Source organism: Montipora capricornis, chromosome 2 (genome assembly GCF_036669925.1).
Source record: "Montipora capricornis isolate CH-2021 chromosome 2, ASM3666992v2, whole genome shotgun sequence".
In the NCBI taxonomy this organism is placed as follows: Eukaryota; Metazoa; Cnidaria; class Anthozoa; order Scleractinia; family Acroporidae; genus Montipora; species Montipora capricornis.
The window spans coordinates 33,701,831-33,714,330 of record NC_090884.1 but is presented as its reverse complement, the minus strand read 5'-3'; the positions used below and the strand labels follow the sequence as shown (position 1 = coordinate 33,714,330).

At 36.9% G+C, this 12,500-nt stretch overlaps 1 protein-coding gene across 2 annotated transcripts in view; it reads left to right on the top strand.

Moving 5' to 3' along the window:
* LOC138019141 (E3 ubiquitin-protein ligase COP1-like) overlaps positions 1-12,500 on the top strand; it is a 26,446-nt gene that overhangs the window by 237 nt on the left and 13,709 nt on the right. Inside the window, exons 1-9 of one of the 2 annotated variants that reach the window (XM_068865816.1) lie at positions 1-73; positions 272-331; positions 2,663-2,760; positions 5,184-5,254; positions 7,410-7,473; positions 8,560-8,612; positions 9,942-10,010; positions 10,379-10,525; positions 12,225-12,301. The exon at positions 1-73 is cut by the window's left edge and continues 237 nt beyond it. In XM_068865816.1, coding sequence (XP_068721917.1) covers positions 1-73; positions 272-331; positions 2,663-2,760; positions 5,184-5,254; positions 7,410-7,473; positions 8,560-8,612; positions 9,942-10,010; positions 10,379-10,525; positions 12,225-12,301 — 712 coding nt within the window. The remainder of the gene's footprint in view (positions 74-271; positions 332-2,662; positions 2,761-5,183; positions 5,255-7,409; positions 7,474-8,559; positions 8,613-9,941; positions 10,011-10,378; positions 10,526-12,224; positions 12,302-12,500) is intronic. The other variant, XM_068865825.1, reaches the window with a different exon arrangement.

Genomic DNA, 12,500 nt, shown 5'->3' with positions numbered 1-12,500 from the left:
GGAAGAGACCTCATCCTCCGGTCTATGGCGGTATTATGAATTCCTTTAGCGACAAAAACAGTGATTTTGTTTGGTAAGTGCAGGTTCTCGATGTCATTTGTGTTGCTGGTAAACAACTGTCAACTGTGCTAGAGAACCGAGCGGCTGTACATTCATCACTTTTAATAAATAAGGGAAGAACTTTCTTGATTTAAGGTATTAAAGCTTACATATTTTGTGATCAAATTCAACCAAAATTCCTCACATGAATGTCTGTATTTTGCCTTAACAGTCCGATATGTTTTGACACCATCGATGAGGCCTTTATGACGAAATGTGGACATACATTCTGGTAAGGATTACTATATCTGTCCATAAACTAAACAAGACGATCTAGGATCGTAAGTCGGGCTTTGGCCACACGTGTACTGCTAAGGATCATAGCCTGGAAATACTGTACTAAGCCCTAATTGGATGGTACTTCTAATAGTACACATGTACCTTGGGGATGGGTTCTACCATATTCATCTCTTGCATGAGAATCAAAAATCTTAACTGCCATTCCCATTCCATTTAGCATAACGAGATCTCAATTCCTCTCTATATTTTATTTTTACTACGCCATCATGTTGACGAGGTACAAATGACTGCATTGCCTCCCCTAATACATCACATTTTCCCAGGACATTCAACATTGTCAACATTGCTCATGTTGGTAATGTAATCGTATACAACATGCAAATGTACATGATTACACATAAAACTAATGCAGTACAAAGAGAAATTGATAGAACTGATAATCCACTTGATACATTGTACAAAATATATGAAATAATGATCATGAAAGTCTTAAAACTAAAGAAGTTACTTGCATCTTCACTTTGGTAAGTGGTTTCTCTCTCATCCAACATGACAGCTTTCTTGTTGTCATTGTTGTCCTCCGTGCCATTATGCTGATTATTATTCATTCAAAATATTTCCCCGTTTCTGATTGGTTAAAAAGCACACGCATAATTCACCATAACAGGCTGCTGTTCACTAAATTTGGAAAGAAACTTCGTCATATTGAATCAATGACGTCAAAAGTGCAGCCCGCTGCAGATTATTGAACTACGTGCCCTCTCTGTTGGAACTAGAACTATGCATGGGCTGGAAATGCACTTGATGTTCTGTTACAATGAATTTTGGATTTATCTTCATATATGTTCAATTTTTAAAAGCATTTTGCTATATAGAGTCAATAAAATCATGTTTATTTATGCAGGAACTCCTAAGAAACTTGTTGATTTACGTTTTATTTTATGAATTTTGTGCATTCCTTTGTGAATGATGTGAATTTTCGTGAATTGTTCGATCAGATGCGATTTGAGGTCCATTGTGCGAAATCGCACCATCGTGTAATATCAGAAGGCCTGTATATTGTACCTCTAATAAGCAGCCAACCTCCATTAAGCAGCCCATTTTCAAAGTCCCGAGGGTGGCCGCTTAATAGAGGTCGGACTGTATATACTTTATTTGATGTTGGTAGTTCCTTTAGCTAATTTAGATAAATGCATTATTAATAGAAATTGACAAATGGAGCATGGAAGGCAATCTTCTGTCACAGACAGACTATCTCCCATTGTCCATGTTGAGGCAACTTTACTACAATCTCCTCTTTTCCCTATTTATTTTATTATGGTCTCTTGAGCTTGGGTTCTTTGTCTAAAACTACATGTAGATTACATAAATTTTATTACGATAAGTAAACTCAAATGCAATTGGGCTGGTCATGTGGCTAGAAGAACAGACATCCGGTGGACAACCCACGTTTCGTTCTGGACGCCCAGGGGATACACAAGGAACCAAGGAAGACCAAGGATGAGATGGAGGGATGACTTCGATAGTTTTGTAAAACACTGGCACCGTGTTGTGCAAAATGTACCTGTAGACCAGCGGAGTACAAGGGGGAAGGCCTACATCCAACGACGGACATTTAACCGCTGAAACTGACTTACTGAAGCTGACATAGCTATTATAATAACCTTAAAAGTATATGTAAGCTCAATAAATGCATTAAATGCATTTATTGAGCTTGCATGTACATTTTGTCAGGATGTTTTTCACAAGTAGGTACAAGGTTGAACCTGCCACCCCTTCATTTTAACTCTGTGCTGATTCTAAACCTAGAGAATCTCTTTAATCTAAAGGTATCAACTCCCTTTTTAAAGATTACATGTATTTCTTGGGGCAACTTCAGTGCTCAAGCATATGGGAAACAATAACCTCTTTACGTGTACATTAAGTCTTTAAACAACATCCTCAAGTATTTTCAAAACTTGATTTGTCCAGCACTTCTTAGCTATCTACTCAAGTCTCAGGGAACTGTGGATATCTGGCCCTTTTTTCTCTTGAGGTCTCATGTTAGCCTTCTTCTCTTTCTTCTTCTGTATTGGTAAAACAATGACCTGTGACCTGTGACCTCTGTGTTTTGTACTTGCCCAACTCTATAATGGTGGAGGGATAAGACGTGGGAAAGAGCCAGGACTTGTCAACTCATCCACCCAATCATGTAATGTCCTGGGGGGAACTTCAACCAAGTTCTGTAGCTAGAATTGCATGTATTGCTAAACAACTGCTTTGTTGTTGTTGTTGTTGTTGTTGTTGTTGTTAACTTTATACTTGTTCCATTTTTTTTTCTCAGCTATCAGTGCATCACACGAAGTCTGGAGGAAAGCAACCGCTGTCCCAAGTGTAACTACATCATAGACAAGCCTGATCAGATATTCCCTAATTTTCTCTGTAAGTATATTTTCCCTGAAAATAATTCGAAAAAATTGATACATCTGCAGCACCAGCTTTTTTCCCTTTTTTTATTTTTTATTTAAGGGCTTTGAATTCAAGACGGCAAATGCACCATCTGTATGCATCACTGTCAATGTATTTGCAATGTATTTTTTTTATCAAACCCCGGCCAAGTTTCAAGCAGTAAATACGCTTTATTATTAGATGCTGATGAAATACCAGGATTTTTCCTTTTACTAAAAAAAATCAAAATTATATTCACCGTGGGGCAGTGAGAATATCAGTGTCGTCTTGGTAATGAACACAATTAGCCAATAAAATGTGAGCTTCCTCTTCATTGTAAGATACCTTTGCGTTTTTAATACTACCATTTGCTTCCATCCTTGAAGCGAGACGAATTTTGCACAAAGTTTTATCGTTAACGGTTTGTTCGGTTATGTATAAATTTTGACTAATGAAGTGTTGGTGGTTATGTTGTGAAATTGACAATGTTTTTGATGGCATACCAGCATGTTTTATTCAGGTGCTCTCAAAGTTTTCAGGTTTTTTGTGTGAGCGTTCGGGTTTTGCATGACCTCCCTAATAACGTCTCTGCTTGTTTTGCAATGGAGACAAAAGTTTCAAAGTTAACAAGTTTGGAATGAGGTAAATTACTGTCCACGAGTCGCTTGAGATCAAGATTTCAAATGATCCTTGAAACATGGAAGAGCATGTGTCCGTAGAATCCACTTAGACACAAAAATATTTCCTCCTTGATCTTTCTAGTTTCACTTCGGTTTCATGTATTTTTTCTTGTAGTTGCTGAATCACGTATCTCCTCTTGGTAAAGTATACCAAATTCCATTCTTTGTGTCTTTGGAAAACTCATGGGAGATAGATAATTATAACTCTTCTAGACGCCTAGGCAGATTCACAAATATCTCCGCTCTCATGGAAAACCTGAAAACTTGAAGAGCACGTGAACAAAACATGCTGGTATGCCATCATATACGTGGTCAATTTCACAACATAACTGCCAACATTTAAATTGTTCAAAAGTGACACTGGAAAAACCATCAATTAATGTTTGAAAAGTAAAGCTTCCCGCAAAATTTGTCACGCTTCAAGGATGGACGCAAATTGGTACAACGTAGTAATATAATTTTTCTCTACAACATCAACATTTTTATTTCAAAATTTTACATTACCATGATTTGATTTGCGTAACTTTCATGTTTCGTGTTACATAAGAAAAGCAAACAAGTTGTTTTAAATCTTGACATTTCATCAATATCTATATAATAAAAAGAACATTACATGGCCGCTTGGGGATACAAATTTTATCTTCTTGTGCTGAAAGTATCTTTACTCTCAGCACTCAAAGATAAAATTTGTATCCACCGCGGCCATGTAATATCCTCTATATAATGCTAGTATGAGTTAGAGCAAGAAACTCTTTTTGAATTTTATCATGTTGTGAGAAGAAGGGAGACTGGCCTGTAAGTAGCAAAGCTGGTTGAGGCAGGCTATGCTATATACTACATGTAAGTTCTATAATCAAATAAATGCATGTGATGTCTTAACACTATTGATTTTGTAGGTGGCATTTATGGGTTTCATTTTCAAGATATATATATATATATATAATTTTGCTTTTGAGATGTGAATGGAATACAGGTAGTTTATAATTTTGAAAAATTAAAGGTAGAAAGGAAAGAAGGAGAGGACATAATATTATCATAAAGTTTTCATTTTTCCAATAAAAATATTATTGCATTCACTTCAATTAATACTCAATATACATGTACAAGCCTTTGTTTTGAGTAATGGGATGACAAGAGCTGGTCAAATTCGTTAATCCGTTTTTCATTTTTTTGTGTATAACCTCCAAAATTTTTTTTGCGGAAACTGTGCATTATATATTATGATATTTCTTGAAATATACAAAAAATATGAACAATTCTACTAATACCCGTACTTGTGATGGTCATGTATATAATATATGACCTTTTTATTTTGTCTTGAACTTGAATTCCATTTTCGGTTCATGCAATGTCATCGCTTGTAAATGTGACAACTCTTGGTTTAGTAAGCTGTTTAACATACGAATAATGCCAGAGTGTTAAACAGCAGATGTTTGAAGTGGGTGTTACTGTTTTGAATTGGATGGTTTATTTTATTGTGGCCCAGGGATGTTTATTAATGGCTTTGTGGGGTGATGTTTCTGCAAACTCAATGGCAATCAAATGCAAAAAAGTCATGATTATAAACCTGCCCACACAAGTGTGTAAAATGAGAAACTTTATGACCAGCTTTGAATGTCTTTGTAGCAACAGATGCAGTACAGTGACAGCTATGTGTAGATGCTCATGGCTTTGGCTAGACTTTGTATGTTAGGTTGCAGTAATAAAGCCAAGTGTCATTATTTTGTATGGCTGCAGTGAATGAACTTGTACAAAAAGTCAAAGAAAGATCAGGTCAAAAGAGAGGAAAAATGGCCCCTGAATCACAGGTACATTAACAGGTGTAATAATTGAGAATATTGGTGTAGCTATTCTTTTTCAGTACCATAATGGTGGCAAAGTTTGGATAGAAAATAAATTCACTTACTGATTGGAACTATACCTTGTGTAAAACAGGGTAAAAACAGGCTGGCTTGATGAAAGCTGTTTGATAATAGCTGTTGAATGAATTTTGATGAGATCTGTTGACTGTGTTAGTACACCAAAATGAAAGCTAGGGGCTTGGTGTAACCAAAATTTGAAGAAACTGTGCAGCGCAATAATTCGGATGAACATAAAATGAAAGTTCAAATTTGTGCCCAAGACGTTTAAATGAGAACCAAACGTTTCGAGGGTACAGGTACCCTAGAAACGTTTGGTGGTTCGGTGGTTGTCAACTTACAGAGAAGTAATTTTTAACTGTCTGAATATTTTGTCACCATTTTGGAATTGACCTCTGGATAAAAGTGGATGATATGCTGCCTTCATGTTGCTTTTTTGTATAAGAACTACAAATTGTTTTCATTTAGCATTTTGTTTTGCCCGAAAGTATGGGTTTAAAACTCTGTGCACTGTACCTTGTGAAGTTGCTCATTAAGTCATACAATGGTCTTGATACTTGTGTGTGCGTGTGTACATCAGGTATGATGCAGTGTCCTTGGAAGAAACGTTGCATTTCATCTGAAAGTAGGATAGGAAACAAAATAAATGAAAAGAGGTAGAAAGAGATTCAAGTGAATTTGAAACAATTTTGACAAAGTTGATCTAGTCCTTTCCTTGCCAACAGAATCGGTTTGCTTTTAGAACTAAAGTAATTCTGGAGACAGGCTGAAAGAAGACTCTTTGACAACTTATGAGTCAAGATGAATCAACGACAACAGTAATACATGTACATTGTGTAGGGTGTAAAAAATTCCTTCAAAAAAAAAGTAACTACATGTACGAGTAGTTTCAGGTTTTGGCAGCTTTCTGAAGTGCATGTAATTCCTTTTCTTCTATAAGGTGGTTTGTAAGCATGGACGGTGCATCACTCCAAGTTCAGGGTGAGAAAACCCCTGTCCCAGGGCTTCTGATAGGATGTGGAAAAAAATTAAAGATTATGTGGAAAATTTTGGCCATATTATGCATAAACATGTATACGTTGATTATGTGGAAATTTAAACAATTTATAGAACTAATAATTAGGGCCGTTCAATGTATTTACATGGGTATTTGAAAATTGCGACCAATACAGGCGCATTTACGACTGAATTTTTTCCCCTTGCTATTAAGATATCTGGACGAGTCGCCAATTTGCGACCAACTTTCACCGTTAACATAAAGGGGTTAGTAATCGGCATTTTGCTGGAACTTTTTGGAGATACATGTATGGAGCAAAATTGTGATGTGGTTGAACCACAATCCACTCCCTCGATCATTCACCATTTTCAGCGGTTTTTTACACATACGTATTGTGGGCTCCCATTTTGTACAACTTCATCACAATGATTGTCCCTCCTTTTACAAATGATGCAATTTTAATTTGCTACACTGTACTATTTCTTGCGGCTAAATAATTTTCATTCCTTGTTGCATCTTTTTTTTAAATTTCAAGCCTACATGTACATGTAGGGTATGTTATGAAAATGGTTTAACTAGAGTCCAGGCTCATTGCCAAAAAATGTGTGGAAACTAATTCTTTCAAGAAAATTATCATGATGTTAGTTCTGCAGGAATGCTAGGCAGCGCTAATGTCAGCCTTGCTCATCTTGTTATTGTTTAAGTGATGTTTAAAAAACAAACTGGGCCTCATTACTATTCTTTATAAAGAATAAAGGTCATACACGACTTTGTGATGTTTTATCAGTGTCTTGATAGGGTCTTAGGTTCATGAATTAATGATGAGTTAACCTGTGATTACAAGGTCATCAACCTTCATGGCGTGGTAAACATCTGGCTTGGGTTGCTCAAAGCATGGTTAGTGCTAACCAGCATTAAATACCATGATGGAAACCTCCAGACTGTACAGGTTTTGGTACCTCTTAAGCAACGGTTAGACTAGTACTAACCTGAGGCTCCAATGAACTGGCTCCAGGGGAAACGTCAAGCTTTACCCTTGAAAATTATGGAAACTCCAGTTTCTTTGTATATAGAAACCCAAAACTTACAAGAGTCTTGTTTTGAAAGTTGCAGGTTTCAGTAAATGGACTTCAGGAAATTTTATCAGGGGAAATTGATTGGGATTTAGCAGGTACATGTACATACTTTGCGAAAACATTATTTGTAACCTTGCACAGCTGGAAGGTGTATACTAATGCTTCATCATCAAAGGGGTCTAAAACTTATGGCTACTAGGAGGCAGTGTGGCCCAGTGGTTAGTGCGCTTGCCTTGAAATCCGGTGATCCCAGGTTCAAGACCCGCTCTGACCACGCGTTTAATTTTTTCCTGGTAGTCCCTGGTTCAAATGGCTTGAGGTGTTAAATGATTGGTGAACAGATTCAACAGAATAATCTGAAGGCTCTTAACAAATAATTGAGTAAAGCTTTAGGAAACAATTGGCTCAGTTTTACATCAGTGTTATTTCAAAGTTAGTGTTGAAATGATAAACGAATAACTGTTCACTTTTATCCTTACCTAACTAGTTACTGTAGCTGTCTTGAATGGTTCGTAAACCCAAAACTTAAAAGGGAAATGACTAGTCTTGAAGATCAAACAGTGTTGCTCTTAAGCATGAACACTCTTATGCACGAAGACTTGTTATTGTCGTTCATTGTCTCATTTGTATAAGTGGAGGAGCCACATTATTTTAAAATTAAAATTCTATAATTATTGAAAACCACCTTGTCATGAGCATGCACATGTCTGTGAAAGTTTGCACTGGTTTTGTTGTTTTGACAAAGGACCCTTTGCATTTCGTCTACGTTATCAAATGCAACCCTTCTTAATCATCAAATGCAGCCCTACTATGATTTCATATACAGTGTACAGTGTACTTTTACCAACCTGCATTAACAAATAAAGCTATGTATGTATGTAGTGTTGTTTTTAGAGTTCATAAAATTTGACAAGCTTTACAGTGAGTACATGCATTTTGTGAAGTTTTAAATCATAAGTACCCACATTTATTATATGGCAAGCAATTCTCAGGCAAAATGGAGCACTCTGCTTGGTTTTCGGTCGGGATTTTACAGTATGCACCATTACCATGGAAATGGTCCGTTTTTGTATTTTTTTCTCTCTCCCAAGAATTTCGTGTTGAGCGAAGCACAAAATGTTTTGAAAAAGGGCAATTTAATTTTTTTTTTACCACAACTACAATAATTTTTTTTTTTTCAGATGTTAATTACTTGCTGGACATATTGACACAGAAGAAGCAACAGCTTGAAGCAGTAAGTGACACCAGTACATGTATATGGTATCTCTATGCTATAAGGAGGCCGGCTTCCATTGGGGATAGCAATGTCCCCTTGTCTCATCTTTTGTTTCATGTCAAACTTAACTAATGTAAATGACTCAACTGAATAATGTAATGTGAAGTGCTAGGTGTCTACCCCATATGAACCATGTGAACGTTAGCCCTACTAATGGAATGGGCCCACACAAGGACAGAGAAAAACTCTGACCAGGGTGGGAATTGAACCCATGACCTTCGGGTTAGATCACAGCTGCTCTACCGACTGAGGTACAAGGTCAGACGGGAGCAGGCCGTGGGAACTAAAGATGTTAAAGTCACGGCAATGCATTGAACATGTACGAGTAGAAGGAAGGATTACATTTTTGCAAACGTTGGCTGTGTAGCACTTATATTTGAACAGACTTAACTGTCCTTGTGCGGGCCCATTTCCATTAATAGGGCTAACGCTCACATGCTTCATATGGGGTAGAAATCTAGCACTTCACATTACACTCCAATCAGTTAAGTCTGTTCAAATAAATTATAAGTGCTACACGGCCAACGTTTGCAAAAACATATTCCTTCCTTGTAATGTAAATGACTGTCACTTTTGTCTTTTAAGCAGCCTTTTTGCCTCAAAACGCTGTTGAGTTTGTGACGTTAGTGTGCTCACAGTACATATACCTAATGGTCATTACAGCTGTACATCTTTTTCCTAACGGTCATGTCTCTAACATCCTTTGCACTGTATTTGTATGCCCAGGCATGAGCATGGCATTCAAGTCACTTGTCATTCTTTAGAAAGTCCTGTGTTACCAGCAATTAATGGGTTTGGTGACGTCTTGGAAGGCTTCTATATGTATTTCCTTGTACAGTAATTGTATCTGACTTTTCTTGGTTGGTAATTTACTGGAGTCTTGTGAGGATGGGGTCATAGAAAAGGGAAGGGGGCATTGAAAGAATGTTCATTAATTTACAAGCTGGGAACTAAGAGATAAATTATGTATGTTATTATTTTATTGATATGATGGTTTTCAACCTGTGGACCTGGCAGCCACGTTTAGTGTTTCTTAATTTAGCAGTTCTACAGTGGGTACACAGGCAACATGACTTTGTGTCCATCTTTTTGTTTCTGACCATAAACATGTACACACTCACTGTAAGGTCATGAAAATGCAGTCTCTTACACGGGACCTTTTATTTTGCACAACTAAGGACTCTTTAGTAAGTCTTCCTTTAACTCTACTTATATTAGTTTTTAGCTATTGCTACTTACAGCTGTACATGAAAGTGTATAGATGTTTTTACATAATTTAATCAATAGGATAGCCAAGCTGTACAGCATGAGCTTCTAAAGGATTTTCTTTCACAAGTTAAACGTCACAAACAAGAGGTGGGTGCACAGTGTACTTGTACAGTGTCAATGCTGGTAATAGGGATAATAGGGATCTTACGCAACAGGACGGCTGGAAGACTCAGGACGACAGAGTGACGAAAAAATGACATACATTCCCGATCTTACGCGACATTTTTTCGGCATTCTGCCGTCCTGTTGCTTAAGTTCCTTATTATGAGAGGAAGTGTTTGTGTATTTCTTCACAGTGTCATCGTCCTCATTTTCATCATCAGCATCATTTATATATTTATTTGAAAAATAAAATTTCTCAAAGGAACATGAGTACATGTATCATATGAACCCAACTGGTGAAAAGGTATTTTCTGGGAATATTGTTTTTTTTATCCCCTTTAATTTTTCTGAAGCAACTAGATCAGCTAACAAGAGAAGTTAAGCTCATCGATGAAGACATGAAAAGAGTCAAGGAAATGATAGCATCTCATAATCGACAGTATCCTTTGCCAGTTCCTTTGACATTGCCTGGAGCTGAGCGTCTCTTGGTTAGCGATGTGGTATGTGTCATGTTCTTGTTTGTTTGGTCTATTATTAGTTAAGAATTTAATTATCAGGGGTATTGTCAATGGCAAGATGTTGGAATGATGAGAGAGGGATTTGCAAGGATGTAGCTAAGAATAAATTCATCCGGTTGAAGGTTCTGTTGAGGCGCTAAGTTCGTTCTCTGAGCATCAAAGGGACCTGGTAACAAGATTGTTCCCAGTGTCTCGCAACACCTGGCATTCTTCAAGGTGGCGAATACGGGGAAAAAGAACACACGTACAACAGTACTTAAAACAGTGCTTTTAGTTCATTTCCAGTATCATGGGTGACAAATTACTCCTTAATTTTGGCGCGAAATTTCAGCGTTAATTTATAATTTCACATGTGAAATTACAAAATTGCCATGGTAACATCTCTTGTATCTCGATCAGAGCCAAGATGGCGTCTAGATTTAAGACAGTGACCATTGAAGAAGTTACGAAATTAAAAGAAGCGGCAGAAAATTTAAATACGTGAAAGAGCACAATTAACTGGGTGAGAGTTTTTGAGAAGTGGTGTGACGAAAATAGCCTTGAGAAAAACCTGGAGATGATTCTTCCCGAGCAGTTGGATAAAGTACTCGAGCGATTTTACGCCAATCATTTGAGAAAGATTTGACAGTTGCCTTAATTTTGAAACATTATGAACAGGCACGAAGAATTCGAAAGGTATTTTTTGTGAAGAAACTCAGAAAATTACGAACTTTAGCAAAAATGTATGCTTTAAACGAAAACTGTATTCTTAATAATGTTCTCGGTTTTCGATACAATAAACCAGTAAAAACAATTACGGTTGTGAGCGTAATTTGTCACCCACGACATGAAAAGGTAATCAAATGGTTTTCTCGTGAAATTAGGAAATAATTTCACTTGCGTTTTGTCAAAATTCTGATATTTTCCCTCGCCTAAAGGCTCGGGAAATTATGAGAATTTTGACAAAACGCGCGTGAAATTATTTCCGAGCCTTTAGGCGAGGGAAATTATCAGAATTTTGACAAAACGCAAGTGAAATTATTTCCTAATTTCACTCGTCGCCATTTGATTACACATACTAATTCCGTATACTTAACAATTATTCGCCAAAGGCGAAGTGATTATCGGTGAATATTCACCGATAATCACTGAGCCTGAGGCGAATAATTGTTCTAGTATAAATACACAGGTGATTATTTCAAAAACGAGGAAAAAAAGAACATTTCAACGCGAAATCATCTTCACTTACAGTGGCAAAACGACTACTGGCAGCCATTTTGTCCGTCGAGGTGATTATCGGCTGATAATCCGAGATAGCTAGCCAATGAGAGTGCGCGATTTTGTATAATCACCTGTGTATTTATACTAATAACAGATATTCATTTTTTTTGCTAACACATCGAATGACTCTTAAACTTGATTGACGGCCAAAATTGAGTCCAGCGATCACCCCTTTCTCAAGCGGCGATTTTCACTGGCAGCCAGCGCTTAGCGACATCCCTGGATTTGCACACTTATGATAGCTTTTTCCTTCCAATTGTACTCCGCTAAATAAGATTTTTAAATTAAGATTATTTGAGCTTTCAAGTTTTAGAAAGAAATTAATAGTTCTATGAAATCTTCCACTGCCTAAAGTGCACATGGATAGATTTATGCAGCTTTGTTCCAATCAAATATAATATTACTTGTTTTGATTTTTGAGGATCATGCTGTGCCAACCACACCTACAGCAAAAACTGCACCACTTTCAGTGGGGTCCGATGTGGAACCTTCAACTAGGTAACAAAATTTACATGTACAGTAAGCAAACAACATGTGTCAGAGCGAAGTGTGATTTATAGCTTCTTCATTTTGATGTTTATGTTTGTGGTTAGCCAGTGGTCCTACGAATATTAGGAACAGATTTTCCTGTGAATCAACTAATTTTAATAGTTCGAGAAATCCTGTGACAAATGAAGTGGAAAGAAGCTGGAGAATT